General features: G+C 45.9%; 1 protein-coding gene and 1 pseudogene across 1 annotated transcript; one reads left to right on the top strand and one right to left on the bottom strand.

The window, feature by feature from the left end:
- Window positions 1-6,811: 6,811 nt before the first annotated feature.
- Window positions 6,812-9,293, top strand: LOC139646809 (uncharacterized; annotated as a pseudogene).
- A 5,695-nt stretch (window positions 9,294-14,988) lies between these two features.
- LOC139646807 (inactive phospholipase C-like protein 1) lies at window positions 14,989-17,173 on the bottom strand (the record flags this gene model as incomplete). The annotated part of the gene is made up of 3 exons (XM_071522543.1): window positions 14,989-15,800; window positions 16,221-16,330; window positions 17,098-17,173. Coding segments are annotated over 3 exons (384 nt in total), but the record flags the coding sequence as incomplete, so codon positions are not given.
- Between the last annotated feature and the right edge of the window lie 327 nt (window positions 17,174-17,500).

Genomic DNA, 17,500 nt, shown 5'->3' with positions numbered 1-17,500 from the left:
CATCATCACTGAAATCACAATATTTAAAGCAAGTGCAAACTCAAGTGCTCATTTGTTCTGTTTGTAATGTTAAAGGGACATTAAGTAATCTATGACATGTATCAACCACTATCAGGGACCAATATACTGCAGCCACATCGCCAGGTACGGTGGCCTGTAAAGTCACATTTTCACATCAGAGAACTTCAACAGAAACATCTGGTGAAAAAGTAATAAATCACGTTGCAGAACACTGTAATAATAACACCGCTTTGTCATTTGCTTTTGTGGCTTGAGGACGAAATGTCTTGTGACACCGGTCGTTGAAATCCCAATGGGTGGGGAGTTTTTGTTCTAAAACAGAGTACTGGCCGGAAAGTGATTTTTAAAAGCCAGAAACCTCAGCCCTAAGTGTCATCGAGTCACTGGTATTGATCAACAACCCCATCAACCCTTGTATATATGTTATGGTCATTTAGTGTTATGGGACAGTAAAAGTCCTATTTATTGCACCTTTAAAAGCGACACTTTTCTTAGTCACGATTCGTCTTTATTCTTTCTATAATAATTTCTATGATAATTACACACACTGTACAGATCATCCACATGGATAAACAAAAAACGAAGCCTTTAAGATGAAGTGCGACTGAAAAGGTCAGTAGGGATAAAAAAAAAAAAGAAAATGAACAAAGGCTGAACAAAGAGAAACAACAGCGAGACCAGCGATAATAACACTGTGCGGCACTGTCCTGGATAAACCCGGTAACTGCAGAAAATCCCTGTCTCTTTCCCGGAGGTTGTTGTCTAGAACCATTAATTGCTGGTGCTGTGTGGGACTGTGGGAGCTGTTGCTCATTTCCCTCCGTCGGAATGCCTGCTTCATTAAATCGACTGAGCAGGCCGGTTTTGAGGAGAAAAAGATGATAGTTTCTCAGGGTAATAACAGGCCTCAGGATAAGCTATGTTTAAGAGGCTACCGCAATGGCTACCCTGTCCCGCACCGCAGCACTCCCATGACCCTGGCTGGTAGGGACTGCACTGGCCAGACACAATTAGTGGTCACAGATACCTAGGTGCGTGCGTTTTTTGTGTGTGTTTGTGTGTGTGTGTGTGGGTGGGTGTGTGCTCGCATGCTTGTCACGGATGGGTGTGTGTGTGCACGTGGGTGTCTGTGTGTGTGTGTGTGTGTGTGTGTGTGTGTGTGTGTGTGTGTGTGTGTGTGTGTCTGCGCATACACCCGTATATGTATGAGTGCATGTATGAGTGTGTATATTTGTGTGTCTTCTAAGCCCATAAAACCCACATTCCACATTCAGTATCAGTGTCAGTGGGTGTGTACAGCCTGTCTGTTGTCGACGACAGTGTCTGCTGTCAACGTGTCCCTAAATAACAGCCAGCCAAACACTTGGTCAGTGGAAATCTGTCTCCCACTGCACTGAAGCACTGCAGCATATTGTGGCTGGATTTATTGGACATGACAGATTAGATTTGATTTGATTTGATTTGATTTGTTTTTTTTCCTTTAAAAATTGTTTTGTGTAATGTCACGCTTTGCATTAACTGCTACCTCTCGAACATAAGACACCCAGCACTTATTTCAACTTGGAAGAATATTAAAGTTAAAGTCCAGGGCAAAGGCATCCAGCTTTTCATGCGTCTGAGCTTTCATGATTTCTCATCATTGTGCATCATTACCTCTAAATACCTACTCCCATCAACTGTCCTCCTTTTTGTCAAGCTTCCTCCTTCACTTTCTCTTTTCACTTTCACACTTTCAACAATCTGAGTCGCTTTCATCCTTTTTCTCTCTCTTTCCTTCCTCTCACATTAACAAAGGAAATATGCATCATTTTATAACAAAAAAGCAAGAGAAGAAATGGAGCTAAGTGTATGCGATGGGGAGATTGATCTGGCCAATTTGGCTCCGCAGGAGATCTTGACTGGGAAGCAGTGTGTGTGTGTGTGTGTGTGTGTGTGTGTGTGTATTTGATGATGTACGTGTATGTTGAGGGACGTACCAATATGTGTAACCTGAGATAAAGAATAGGAACAAGAATGGGAAATTCACTGGAGGTGTGTCTCAATTCTTTTTGTCTGTCTTTATAACGTCTATAATGGGCCACCGAAAGAAAGTACAGGGTTTGGAGGGTTACAAATGCAATCCATCAAAAATTACAGATTGCCTGCCTAAAACCTTAATCAGTAACATAACCCATTTCACTGAGATGCAATGTAATGTGATTACTTTCACTTCCTTATCTGATTACTTTGCTTCCAATATCTACGGAATATGAACTGACAATTAATGCAGATAGTGTATTGTCGTTGCTTGCATCTACATCCTCACAATCATCCTTTTTTCCTTCAAGCATAAGTTCTCTAACAGTAATTTTAAGTGTCTATCATATATTTACTGTGCTTGTTATTCAGTATCTGTAACACATTTCAGATAATTGTAGTCTTGTTACTCACCAACCCTGCTGAAACATGCTGACACTCCTCACATTACAGGAGAGTTGCAGGTTGGATTCCAGCATAAGTCAAACCCTTACGAATATGCTCACTGTATGTCAGCAGCATCTTAATGCCGTCCCTTTACTATAGAATCGGTGCAGACTAGATTAATTCTCCCATGCATCTAACTGTAATGTTAAACTAAGATGTGGATTTCAGTTTCTCTGTGAACCGTGTCGAGGTCCATGAAAGCCTCTGGTTAGCCTCACTGTACCTGCCTGGGACCAAAAGGCTCTCTGAGACTTCGTACACACAAACAGCCAGGCTCCAACACTCTCTCCCTCTCTCACACACACACACACACACACACACACCATCCACACAAACAGCAGTGTATGGCAGTTCTATTGGGGCTCTTCACATTGTCCAGACGGCCCAGTGTCAGGGAGCGAAATGAATGGCTGTTTATATTAGAAGGCTGGTTTAATGAATTAGACCCGCGGCTCCTCTGTGTCAGCGCCAGGCGCATACAGACCAGACCCTCTCCCTCGATCACCCCTCCTTACCCCTCACACACAGGGGAGGGGGACACCCTGATTGCGTCCTCCGGGACGGGCGAGTCAGGACGCCCGACGCCCCTCCGAGGGCTCCCCGCTAATTTACCGAGGGCATCTGGCAGAGGCTCACCATCCCCCTTCTCTCTAAACTCACCCACTTCTCCTGCCTGTTTATATACATGTGTAGGAGGGGGAACGGCGTGGGGAGGATTACTGAGGAACTGGCACATGTTTGAGCAAATATGTATACAATATGAGGTTTGCCACCCAGCCGTACATATATACAGGTCTCCGATGAGACCCACCTCTGTTTCTACTCTTTCTGGCCGCTCTGTCCCATGTGTTTGTGTGGTGGTAAGTAGGTGTGTCTGTGTGTGTATGTGTGTGTGTGGTTATGTCGAAAAGAGAGAGAGGTGGCTGTCACCTCACATAACCATCAGCGGACTGAGAAGAGGAGCTTCTGACTCCATGCCTCAGGATAGACAAGGCCTAACAGATGGAGGAGAGATACAGGAGGAGATGAAGAGGAGACGAGAGGAGAGGAGAGGAGAGGAAAGGAAAGGAAAGGAAAGGAAAGGAAAGGAAAGGAAAGGAAAGGAAAGGAAGAGAGGGAGCAAATCACAGACAAGTGCCATGTCTCGAGTGACCCTTGAGAACTGTTGGAATAACTTGACGAAAATCGGCAGTGAAAAAAAGTGAAAGAGGATGGGGGATATTTTGTGGATGTCAAGTACAATAAGATGCGACAAAGAAGAGATGCATCTCAGCGACAGCACCGCTCCCCCTCCACACGTACACACACACACACACACATGCTTGCACAGAAATAACACACACACACTGTACACACAAACACACAGCAATATGAAATGATTCCTCCTCTTCTTGCCTTCATAAACCAGTAATCATTTCTCGCGCTCATCTGCCACAATGAGTGAAAGAGCACCCCTCATTTTCTTTTGTTTTCTCCCTCGCCTATCCCTCTCTCTCTCTTGCTCATCTCTAATTTACCCAGCATCCTGCAGTGCACCGAAGCCTCTCAAATTGCCTTTGTCCATTTATGTATGGGACCGGGGACAGTGTGTGTGGTGTCTGTTCGTGTGTGTGTGTGATGGGTCTCTGTAGCAGTAGGGTGGGGGGGTTGAGATTGCTGTAATCATGGAGTGCTACCTGTTCATTAAGCACACAGTGGGAACCCTGCTTACAGCGTTTAGGAACCAATTAAAGCAGCACAGGCCATTAACAGCAACCGGTAGCTAGAGTGTGTGTGTGTGTGTGTGTGTGTGTGTGTGTGGGTGTGTGGGTGTGTGGGGTGGGGCAGGGAGGGGGTAGCTTACACTTTAATACATAAGTGTTTCAATCGTTTGCCAAGCCATTCCCATCTGTCTGAGTGACTGTCCAACCGATTCACAGACCAACTATCTGACTGCTTGACTGACTGATTGGCTGAGGAACTGACTCGCTCACTGACTGACTATCTGACTGACTCACTGACTGACTGCCTGACTGATTGACTGGGCCCGCCAGCACGCAATCAAGTGGCCAAATAACAAATGAAAATGATAGAGGAAGAGGGATGATTCGGCAGGATAATGGAGGGAAGTAGAGTTGAACTCCAGTGCGTAGTGAATGGGAGTGATTATAATACAATGTCTCTCAGGGTGGTGTCTGATTGCCCAGGTATCCTACCAACCAAGCAGCAGCGGGAGGAGGGGGGAGTCCTGCACCTAGGAAATGGGAGGGGTCAGAGAGGTGGAAAACCGATCCTGGTGAGTATAATTACCCAGGTACTTTGCTCTCCAACTTCTCTCTCCACCACACAACAATAGAGCGTGATTTGATAGAGATGAGCAGTCCTGATGGGACCTTGTCCTTCGCATCCGAGGACATCCCAGGTTCATGAAACTGATCTCGGGGTTCATCCAATAAAAATGGCTTCCCATGTCTGCCAGACTGTCGTAAACGTAGCACTTGCAGGGAAGAAATCAGAGTTAAAAGAGAGGAAAGGGCTCGTTCATGCTATGTCACTTTTACCACTGCCTATACAATCCCACTCTCTGTTGTAAGTATCTTCAGTTATTTGCTGCTTGAATCTCCTCTCTCTTTCAAATGGAGTGAAGTGAGGAGTTTTGATAACAGTAGTGTGTGTTTGACCTGTTCAGGAATGGAGCAGTATAAAAATCAAAAATCAAAAGAAAGAAAGAAAGAAAGAAAGAAAGAAAGAAAGAAAGAAAGAAAGATAGTCAGATAGTCAGATCAAATAAACCTTAAAGACTATTTGCATCAGGTAAGTAAAAGACGATTACAGAAGGAAGGTTTCTGTAAAAAAAAAACTTTTTCTGCCTAAACTTTTCCATCAAAGCCTCAGTAGCTTGTCATCTCCTGGGTGCCATCTTTAATACAGCCCAGATAATGTCTGAGGTGTAATTGGTCACCATGAGAGGCAGAAACATGCAGTGCCATTGTCAGCCTGCCTTTTGTTGTTAGTTAAAAGACGGACAAATAAGATGCAATTTAGAGACTTTTAAGAGGTGATCTTTTTTTCCTCGCCTCAATCACGGTGAAATTGCCTCTGGGTGAGGGCTGTAATTAAAGCATAAGAGGCACTTGCTCTGGATGCTCAAGGCGGGCTAAAATAAAACCAGGAGGCTCTAATAGCGCAGTGCCACTCCTGGTCACCTCACTTGCACTAACAGTTTTAACGGACCCTATATTATCCTGCTGTGCATGTAGTCATGCCTGCACCACCCACTCACCTGGGATGCTTTATGATGGGCTTTATTTATAGGTTGTCACTGCCATTTACCATGATAAATACATCGGGGAAAGACGGCTGATAATGGCTTCAGGAACGGCTTCAGAGGCACATCCCCAGTTAAGCCTCAAAGCCATTTATTTCACACCCAGTTTCTGAAGCCTATACATGCACAGTGATGACCTACTTGCACCAGTATCTACAATTTAACCCTTATGTACTGTAGGCGAACCAATCTTACATCCCCACACTTCATGAAACAAGCAAGCGAAGGGATTTTTTCTTTTCACTTTATAGTACAAGGCAAAGTGACGCCTGCCTTACTTACACCATTCCTTTTACGCATTGCTGCTGCTGCCTCCCATCCCAGGGGCCCAGGTTCGTCCCTGGGTGTATCCCCCTCTGGGTGGCTCCTGGCCCCGGGCTAGAGGGCCCTGCCAGCGGGCATGGAGTGACGTAGCCAACAACCTCCAGATGGTAGCCTGCATTAGGGCCTGACAGCTTGTCATGTCACCGCCTACGCTACCACACAGTTCCATCACCTCCCATCTGCTGCCCAACACTTCCTGGGGGGGGGGGGGGGCAGATACAGATACAGTGAGACGTTACTGCCCTTCATCTCAAATAAGAGACAATAAATCACAGCATTGTTAGGCATCTATGTACTTATGTCTCATAGCCATGCTCTTATCAGGTGACATGTGAACTGTATGAGTTATGCTGTACACCTACAGTACAAACCAGCCATAATGGGATGTCTCCATCTAGAGGCTGTAAGGCTTCAGTCATGTCTACCTCATGTAAACCAGTGGAGATGATCTTTACATCACCGCCTATAGGATTCAACCACCCTGAAAAAAAGGTAAAGATGCTATATGACACTATGTGTGCCCTATAAACCCTAAGCTCGGAGACAGCTCGGAGAGACAGCAACCGGGGCAAGGAGGGTTAGCACCCCAAGCTGCAGCTCTCGAGAGGCAGCACCCACAAATATGCTACGAAGAGCCTTTCAGAGAAATACCCCCAGGGGTGCCCGAGAGGGGGGGAGGATGAGCACCCTAAACGGATGGATATACTGGTAACGACCCAAGCTAATGAGCAAACGACTACGAGTGCAGTCTGCAGATGCGGCAAGGTCTGCAAAAACCAATGAGGTCTAAAGATCCACCAGACCAAGATGGGCTGCTTGAGGAAGGAGCAAGTGGTGCAACGCACAGTGCCAGTGCCTGATACAGCACCTGGTGAGACGGAGGAGGAGCTAGGCCCGGAGACACTCCACTGTGCCCAGAACCTCCAAGCACCACGAGCTACACCCCAAAGCAGACCATCAGAACATCGCCGGTTTTGTGGCCTGCTGCCAACAAAGAGTCAGAGTGCCACCAGTTCGATGAAGATGTGGATGCAGCCCTTGAAGCAACAGCCAAGGGTGATGCGGACCGGCGGCTCCAGACACCTTCAGCATTGCTTTGGAGAGGTTCAGCGTCAAGGAACAATGGGCCACCAAGACTACTGCAGGACCAAATCCAGGAGGTCAAGATTGCCCAACTTAGACAAGAGCTGAGGACACTCAAGAGCCAGTACAGAAAGGCAAGTGAGGAAGAGAAGGCAGCCCTGGCAGCCTTCTCTTCAACTTCGAGGCGCGGTGAGGGAAAGGCTAATCACCCTTCGGCACACTGAGTGGAACAGGAAGAGGGGCAAGGAGAAGGCCCGCAAGCACAGTGCCTTTATTGCAAATCCATTTGGATTTGCGAAGAAGCTGCTGGGGCAGAAACACAGTGGTCACCTGTCATGCCCTGAGGAGGAGATCAACTGCCACATCAGCAACACCTACAGTGACAGCATGAGGGAGCAAGACCTTGGCCATTGCGCAGCTCTTATATCCCCACCGGAACCCAGCACCCTGTTCAACATAAATGAACCCACACTGAAAGAGGTCAAGGAGGTCATCAAGTTGGCCAGAACATCCTCAGCCCCAGGCCCGAGTGGAGTGCTGTACAAGGAAAGGAAGAGTAACTGAGCAGTTCCGCTTCTCTTAGGGAGACACCCAAATTCCATATGTGACAGAAAAGCCAGTCAAGAGCCTAGGTAAGATCTTCACCAGCAAGCTGAAGGACACAGCAGCGCGCCAAGCAACCAGTGATGACCTCAACACTTAGCTCTCCAGAGGGGACAAGTCAGGGCTTCCTGGAAAATTCAAGGCCTGGATATATCAACATGGAATCCTGCCTCGACTCCTCTGGCCACTGCTAATCTACGAAGTCCCAATCACCATCGTGGAGGGGTTCGAGAGGAAGATCAGCCAGTTCCTGCACAGGTGGCTGGGCCTGCCGCGGAGTCTAAGCAGCATTGCCCTTTACGGGCATAACACCAAGCTACAGCTTCCTTTCAGCAGTCTGGTAGAGTTCAAGGTCACCCGAGCCAGAGAAGTCCTGCTCTACCAAGATTCCGCTGACACCAAGGTCTCCTCAGCAGGCATCGAGGTCAGAACAGGAAGGAAGTGGCGCGCGCAGGAGGCAGTTGAGTGGGCTGAGGCAAGGTTGCGGCACAGCATCCTGATGGGCACTGTGGCAACTGGTCAGGCCGGGCTTGGGAGCAATTCAAGACCTTGCTACGGTAAAGCCCGAGGAAAGGAGAGGCGAAAGCTAATCCAGGAGGAGGTACACACAGAGGTGGAGGAAGCTCACTACAGTAGAATGGTGGGCATGTGCAAGCAGGGGGCCTGGACCAAGTGGGAGCATACAACCAGCAGAAAGCTGGGCAGAACTCTGGAAGGCGGAACCACACCGATTCAAGTTCTTGGTCCAGTCAGTGTATGATGTCCTCCCGAGCCCTTCCAACCTGTTCAGCTGGGGCCTGGCGGACTCACCTGCTTGCCAACTCTGCCAGAAAAGGGGATCCTTGGAGCACATCCTCAGCTGCTGTCCAAAGGCCTTGGGAGAGGGGTGGTATCGTTGGCGCCATGACCAAGTTCTGCGGACAGTAGCAGACACCATCTGCACTGGCATCAGCTACAGCAAGCGGCAACACCCAACAAAGTGCACCATCTCCTTTGTTCGAGCAGGGGAGAAGCCTCAGCCCCAGCCAAAGGCCCAGGGTGGTCTGCTCGCAACAGCAAGAGACTGGCAGTTCCTGGTCGACCTAGGGAGACAACTGAGGTTCCCGGACACCATCGTAGCTACTACACTCAGGCCAGACATGGTCCTGATGTCCGTGGCAACTAAGCAAGTGGTTTTGCTAGAGCTAACTGCCCCCTGGGAAGATCTGATGGAGGAGGCGCAAGAAAGGAAGAGAGCCAAGTATGCAGATCTGGTAGCTGAGTGTCGGAGGAATGGGTGGAAGGCCCGCTGTGAGCCAGTTGAAGTGGGCTGCAGGGGCTTCACAGGCCAGTCTCTACACCGGGTCCTGGGACTCTTGGGGATTTGTGGGCTGCAAAGAAGAAGAGCCATCAGGAACATCTTGGAAGCTGCTGAAAAGGCTTCCCGTTGGCTCTGGTTGAAGAGGGGTGAAGCGTGGTGTAATGCGCTACCTGGACACAAGTCGGGGCTTGATCACCCCTGGCTGGGTCACCCGCGTGAGGGTGTCTCATGTTAAGACCTGAAACACCTGATGACCCAGGGTTCATCACTGACGATTTGTCCAGGTTGCACCACAAGGTGTATTAAAGAAGTAGGCATTCAGCTCCATAGGCAATGATATAAACTACAACGCAAGATATTCAACTCCCTGCCTTGGCACCTGCACTTCCCCAGTGGACGACTCCTATCTAAGGAGCAGGGGAGTATGGGATGTTTGTCACTGAGGGACCGGATGTGTGTGGCCCTTTGCAGAGTTCGACTGAACCAATTCATCCATGAATCCACATATCACTATTCTCAGATAAAAAACGTAATATTCAAAAAATCATCTTTGCACAAATTGAAAAAATAAGGCTGATTTTCCCAAGTGTATTTTTGAAGTGATACAATTGATTTAAAAATAGGTTTCTGGTGTCATGAAACTTCCTCAGTGCATAAAGGGAAAGGCAAATGATGAGATTTATATATCAATATAAATACAGAATATAATCTAGATATAGAATGTATACAGAATGTACATATAGAATGGAAGTTTCAAAACCAATGCCATGCCTAAACAAGAGAAGGAGAGAGAAAGAAACACCAGATTTTCATGCTACAATAGTGATATAAACATACACTATATATACAGTATATTTTATAAACATACACTGCCACCTACATATCAGATATATTGGAGTATCTACAAATCATGGAGGTTGACTCTGCAGAAAATAGCTTGATATTTGGCTCCACCTATTGGTTTTCCTGTGGAACTCCATCTATATGAACCTCTCCAGACGTGTGAGGGGAAAACAGATCTAAGAGGAGGAAGGTTTTATGATTGTGGTGACATTCGACATATAATATCTCACTGTTAGTGCAAAAATAAGAGCACATACAGTATGACAATTCTCTCAATTCAACATATAGTAAAATTAGGGGCTAGAAGTAGATGATATTGAAAATGATGTAGTAGAAGTGACAAGGGTATTGGTCAGTAAAAGATAGCTTTATTTAGTCTGGGATACATAGTCTTGTTACATTTGATTATTTGTCAGATAGAAAACACACTAGCTTTTCAAAATAAAAGCGAGGTCCATTTAATTAATAATATTCCTTTATGGTTTTAAAACACACTTCAATAAATACTTTTCTTTTTAATCTTTTTTCTATTTTACAAAGACATACAGTAACAGTGAGAACAGTCAAAGGAACAACACTGGATTAAAAGGTCAGCGGTGTAGACACAGGCCAACAACAGACACTGCAGAGGCCCGGGGTCAGATAGAAATACCTTCAAATACTTTACAAGTGTTTTGTAAAACTTCCCCAACAGCACCCCTGGCAGGCAAAAACAACTCTCCCAAGTATTTGAATGAATTTGGAATACTATTTGACCACAGGTCTGCAAAGATAGGTAGCATCACACACTGAAGAGCACAGAGAGAGCTAGCTCTAGGTTAAGACACATGGGTTAAAGAGATACTGTGCAGCCCAATTCAACACCTGCTCTTTAGCATGCATCTGTCTACCACTCCCATCAGTGAAACTCAAAGTAAAATCAAAAAACACGACTTTAAGTAAACCTGTTCCACTTATAATATAGGGTAGTAGACGAGTCCGCACTCCAAGGAGCAGGGTGCAGTATTGGGTTACGAGTGAGATATACCATATAAAGCACTGTAGTGGCTGTCCACAGTGCCTTTTGCAGAGGTTAACACTAGTTTTTCAATACTGCACAATGAACATGTCATCAGGTAAGTTGGATAGTACCCTGGAAAAGCAAAGTGTAAAAACGGTCGTATAAAACGGTTAATAGAGTATGAGAGGTATGGAGAGGCTAGGACAAAGGCATCGTACCTAAAACCGTAGACTTTTTAGACCGTAGAGTTGAAGTTCTTTCATCTATAGATTTGTGGTTCAGGTGTTGTATGGTGCTGACACGCTGCGGGGGTCAGCTCACTGAACTAACAAGCTGCCATGTTTTTTTCTGTTACTGCAACTTGCCTCTGTTTTACGGAGCAGAACAGTCAGCCTTGGCCACCGTAGATCTTTTTGTTCAATGTGCACCTAATGGATTAATGATGAGAATGAGGTCTAACTTAACCTGAAAACCCTTAATTACCGAAACCTGACCCTTCTACCCCTTCACCTCCATCTCTACAGGTAAACCCTGTGACCTCCTTCTGCCCCGTACCTCCTCAGGTAAATCCCGTCACCTTCACGCTCCTTGACCCACTTGTGTTCCCCGTGTCAGCGGTCATGTAAACCGGAACACAGAAAGCTAATACTGTGGTTTGTTTTACTGAAGCTGATGCATCAATAATGCAGAGAGATCCTCTCCGCAGGTAAGCGGATCTCTGGGAGAGGATGCCTCCACTGGTATCCCAGTAGTTTTTCAAATACTTTATGAGCCTGATTCAACGGAAGCCATCCAAATAGCTCCGGAAGCTGCCATCTGGTCCAGTGTATTTAAAAGGAAATATCGCTAATGGTTTGGCAATGACTGCGTACTCATAGATGTGTGAGGCAAGAGTAGGAGAACTAGTTTGGAACAACATCAGGTCATGATCAGGCCAGGAATTAGGGCACCGCTGTATTATGACACACATATCCACGCAAACATATACGCAACACCCCTAGGCCTCCACTGAGTCAAGTTGCTATTAATAGATGAAAACAGCAGGTGCTGTCACTCTGTCTATCTCTCACAGCCAATTATACAGCCCTGCAGGTGTCCCCTAACACACAGATACACACACCTCAACCCTATGTCAGTCCCTTTCTTCCCTCCATCCTTCTCTTCCCTCCCCAATATCTCTCTCTCCCTCTTTTTCTCTCTTTCTTTCACACACACGCAAGCCTGTCTACACACACGCACACAAACAGAGGGAAACGTTATCAGGGCAAATTCAGGTCAACCTCCTCCTGTGGCTGTGACTCAGTTCTGTCACACCCACCCAGGAGCCTCAGAAGAGAGAGGAGACATGGAGGAGAGGATGGAGAGAAAGGGAGGAAGAGCAAACATGGGCAGCTTAAGGAAGGCAGTGGCGGAGTAGAGGTATGAAAGAGGTTGCTGGAATTACAGGAGGAAAGGAATGTGTGGAAGAATGAAAGGCAACAAAATGGTGTACATAAATAGAGAATGTCAAATATGGGATTCGACACAGCATATACAGTAGTACCGCACAAGCACCTCAGCGGGCTTTATGGCAATTACTACACTTCAACATCGCCACCAACACCCCCAGCACCAATGCTACAGCATGTTTCAACATTCCTCACTGTGTCTGTGTTGAGCTTGGCCTTGTTTACTGCAAAATGCCATTGACTGGGTTGAGTAACTGATATGTGTACCTGTGATCCTCATCTCTCATCGGCCCGCCTCCCCGCCTCCCTCACAGGGCAGAATACACATTCAACTTGTCTTATCTATCTATCTTTGTCTATTAAAATCTCCCGGCCAGGTTACAGTCTGGTGATCCTCACATCTGCTTTGTTCAAGGGGCTTTAGATGTTTTGTTTTCTTTTGTATTGTATAGCAGACTTAAGAGGAAATACATTTGTTCAAATAAATTCTTCAAATAAATACCTCAGGAGCACTTGATTCTGATTACTGAAACCGGGAAAACCTTATCAAATGCACCTGCCGTGGTTGGTGTTTTTTGAATAACATATCCAAGGAGGTGTTTCTAATCAGGTTAGTTTAATACTGTGTGTTGTTCAGAATCGCTCTTCCGTTTTTTTTGGTTCAAAGGCAGCATTAAAAGATACAAGAGTACAAGATACGAGTACAAAAGCGGAGTTAAAAGAGCGAGTATAAATTGCTTTCGTCCGTTATCAAGAAACACACATTTACAACGGAATCAAAGGCCTAGAGGAACACCATCGCTGACAGGTAAACACAACCATGAACTGTGGTAGCACCTGCTGGACACCATTTTTATAGTTCTTCTTTAATCTACAGGTTTATCAGTGTCACTGAGTTATAAAGTGAGGTCCTTCCCGGCACATGCTTTCAGTCCTTTCAGTCAATACACATTCAGTTATACGACCTCAGCGACTCCCTTGTATGGTAGCAATATTTGTATTATTGCTAAATCAAAAGTAGTGTAGGCCTACTTCATCAATGGTTAACACTTAAGGAATTTGACCCTCCTACACACAAACACACACACTCACGGACACTGAGCATCCCATGCCCACCCTGTTACAGTGAGGAGGTTATGTGATCCGCACTACAGTAGACATGTAGTACCACAGCAGGTACACACATCACAACCTCTCCAGTTACCACCTCTCTCCTCCTCTCCACCTCAGTCGTCCTCTTACCTCCATCCCCTCTCCCAGCTACCTGCAACTTGACAGAGTCAAAGGTCATTGGTGGTGGAGATAACAAGGGCCTGTGTGTGTGTGTGTGTGTGTGTGTGTGTGTGTGTGTGTGTGTGTGTGTGTGTGTGTGTGGGTGTGAGTGCTTCTGCTTGTTTAAGTAGGTATTTGACACAAAATGACAATAGCATCAGGGGAATGGTGAGGATAACATGGGCAGGGAATGCTTCTGAATATTACTAACAGTAGCCATGTATGTGTGTGTGGCAGAGGTGGAAAGAGTGCTGGAACATTTTACTCAAGCAGAAGCAGCGCTGCTTCAGTTACTGTGCTTAGAATATTAGTCCAAAAAATACTCAAGTTACTTAGGAGAGAAAAACAACACAAAATTGTTTTAATATCATGTTGCAAAATCTTCTCTGTGGAAATTAATGGATTAGCAATTTTGTTGTGGTCTTTGCAAATCATATGATGGGTCATTGTACGCCCAGCTTTTGAGAATTGTTCCTTTTTAGCTTATATGAACAACGCTCTAGTATCCGGTATGGCAGGTTAAAGGAATATACCAGGTCAGCTTATCCATTAAGTGATGAGAACATAGACACCAAATTCCTCCTTGTGTCCCCAGTATCTATGTAACTATGTTGGGTGATAGTAGGTGACTAGCATCATCTCAAAAGTGAGAAAATAAGAACTTGTTGCAGCTCTAAAGCTAAATGGTAAGTAATCTCAAATGATATGTCCGGCAGTTTTGTGTAGGACTTTGGTAAAATTTACATGTGTTATGATACAATAATAAGGTACTGTTTTGAACTACCAGGGACAATTTTCTGGGCTGGCGATGGGTGAGTGTGCACAGCTAAAAATCACTGCAATAAGTGTGTTCACCTGAAGTAGTTAGTCAGTCTTCTTACTTTGGATAATGCTAGTGGCCTACTGGAGCACCACAGGAAAAAATCTACCAGGGACACATGGATGATTTTGGTGTCTATGTTCTCATCACTTAACAGATAAGTTGACCAATGGACCATTCTCCCAAAAAACTTGTGTTCTTTTAGTCCAAGAGAACTGTGTTTTACTGTACTGATTTCATTGTATTCAATACTTTTATGTCTAAAAATAAAACCTTCAAGTGAAAGTAGAAATAACTGGAGTGCAAGTAAAATTTTTAGGACTTTTAAAAATACTCTGAAACATGTTATTACTCTAAAAATCTATTCAACTACAAGTACTATAGTTGGAATTAGTTACTTTCCACCGGCATGAGTTTGTTTGTTTTTGGGGGTCAACACCTGTCCTATCAATCTCTTACAGCAGCCCAGCCTTTCCACCGTCTGCAATACTGTACACACAAACACACACACACACACACACACACACACACACACACACACAGGGGTTCCCAGGGGGTGTGTTGAAATGCTGAGGCGGAGAATAATTACGTCCCGTCCAGTCCAACCGTAAACACCAACTTCACGTCAGCCCGGTTCTCACAAGTTATTCAGGTGTCTGTGTCTCCCTCTCTCATGGGGAAACCCGCAGACTGAAACTGTTGAGTGACGCATCTTTCTGTCAGAAAGACGATGAGGAAACGTCCAAAGTTCGAAGGCCCATGTGGAGCCGCTTTGTTTGTTTTTCCATCACAGAGTAAGAACATTCATGAAAAGCCTCTTTGCAGGCTGGACTTTCACTGTTCGGCTGATCAACTCACAGTAAGGCTGTAACAGATACACCGCTCTGGTCTAGGCTAGTCTAGACACTTTCTGCACTGGATAAAGGGATGAACTCTACTGGAAAGAAAATACTCCTCCTCTCTATCTCCAACTCTCTCTCATCTGCCTCCCCTTTTACAATCAGACCTTTCCCTTTTTTTCCTCTCTGTCTCTCATATCTCTTTATCTCTCTAATCCTCAGTAATTGCTCTATCCCCTCCCTTTTTATCTCTGCGAGTGTCCCGGGCCCGAGGGGGTGTCAGATGCGTCCGTTGCCGTGCGTGCTCCCCCGGCGGCCGGACGAGGGGTGGGAGGCGTAGTGGAGCTCGGCTGTGGAGGAGGAGGACGAGGAGGTGGTGGAGGAGGAGGTGAGTCCACAGGCCTCGCAGGCCAGAGCCAGCTGCCTCAGAGCGTCCAGGGAATCCATCTTGGCTCCCCGCAGCAGATCGCACTGACCCTGCAAGAGACAGGGAGAGGGATGAGTGTGTGTGTGTGTGTGGGTGTGTGTGGGTGGGTGTGTGGGTGGGTGGGCAGGTCCTGCATTTGTACAGTATCCATCCTTGTCACTGTATACTGGCATACACTATGCAACAAAGACAGCTTCAGTCAAACACTCCTTTTAATTGATCTAATTAGAATCACTTCAATTGATTTCAGGTGAAGGCAAATTAGTTTTTTTAAAGTGTTTGTTTTTCCCTTGATTTTGCTGGTTACTACATCAAAATGAAAGTGAAAAAATATGTGAAATATAAAAATAAGTGATATTCATTGCAGGCCTCAAGCCAGTAAAAACTGGATTTTTGTATGTGTGTGTCTGTTGCTGTGTGTGTGTGTGTGTGTGTGTGTGTTCTCTACATCACGTAATGCCCTCCGGTACCTTGAGCACAGTGATGTTCCAGGTGAAACTCTCCACGGCTTTGTTCTGCTTGCGTCCCTTCAGACCCTCCTTCTCCCCGAGTCGAGAGAGATCCTCATGGAAGTCCATGCCTGGCGAACACAAACACACAGTAGCAGCCCGGCTTCAGTCCGCAGAGAGAGCAGCGATACCTCATGTTCAGCTGACACACAAGCAGCAAGAGTCAGGGCGCTTCGCTTGAATGATTTTCTCAAGGAACACAAAATGTCAAAAGCCAGGGTCAACAGTGTGCCTTGGAGGGTTTTTTTTTTTGGGAAAGGTTTTACATATTTATTCAGAGATAGGCTTTCAGGCTTCCTGGTGACATTTACATTGGCAGTTAAAGGTCAGGAGTTATCAAAGGCTGAGAGAAGCACCAGAAATATGCAGGAGCAACCGCTGTAGAAGCCCCTGTCTTTGCTGTAAACACAGCTGCTACACAGGTGCGCTACACCTGAGAGAAACTGGTAAGAAAATCCAGCAGTATTAATACAGGACTTGGACTTGGAGGGACTTGGATATTTGTTACCAGTGTATGGTTTATTGTAAACAACATTACAAGAGGAGATATTTGCTTGTGATTTGTTTTTCAAGTATATGTCTTCACAGATCTCCAATTCAGAAGGTACAATTATTCAAAAGCCTTTATTGTCGTTGAATCCATGCTGACACACATTTAGGGGAAAAAATCACCAGCAAGTCTCTCCACTCGCTCATTTGGTGAAACATAGAGCTTTACAGGATCTGGGTGTATCCTGTGCCGCTGTCATTTTATTTATGAGCACTGATCACTCCGATTTCACTCAGTTCACTAAAACCTCATGTCATCCATCCATGTGTCGCTGCCCTCTCCGCTCACCTTCTCTCTGCACCTGGGCGATCCGCTCCTGAACAGCGTCTGCATTCTCTATCAGCTGCTTCTGGGCCGCGATCATCTGGACAGACAGGCGCCAAGTTAGTCTTTAAACACGGACAACAGGGAGAGCAGTTTGTCATCATGGGAGTGGACTGAAATGAACTGAACTGCGAGCTGAAGAATAGCTCTATAGGGGGTTAGTGAATTGCGAGAAGAAAAGACTAAGTGAGATTGAGAGATGGAAGAAAAGGAGAGAAGGCTACAGGGAAGAAGAGAGGGAGGAGGGTGGGTGTGTGATGATGACTAAGTCCGTGAGTGTGCCTGTGTGTGTGTGTGTGTGTGTGTGTGTGTGTGTGTGTGTGTGTGTCCAAAGAGGCCAAAGAGGTGTGATGTACGAGGGAGACAA

The sequence above is a fragment of the Centroberyx affinis genome, unplaced genomic scaffold (assembly GCF_046629955.1).
Source record: "Centroberyx affinis isolate AG114_WGS23_722 - 3 ecotype Tasmania unplaced genomic scaffold, CSIRO-AGI_Caff_v1 ptg001001l_1, whole genome shotgun sequence".
Classification (NCBI taxonomy): Eukaryota; Metazoa; Chordata; class Actinopteri; order Beryciformes; family Berycidae; genus Centroberyx; species Centroberyx affinis.
The sequence above is the reverse complement of the archived record's forward strand: the minus strand, read 5'-3'. Positions and strand labels throughout refer to the sequence as shown.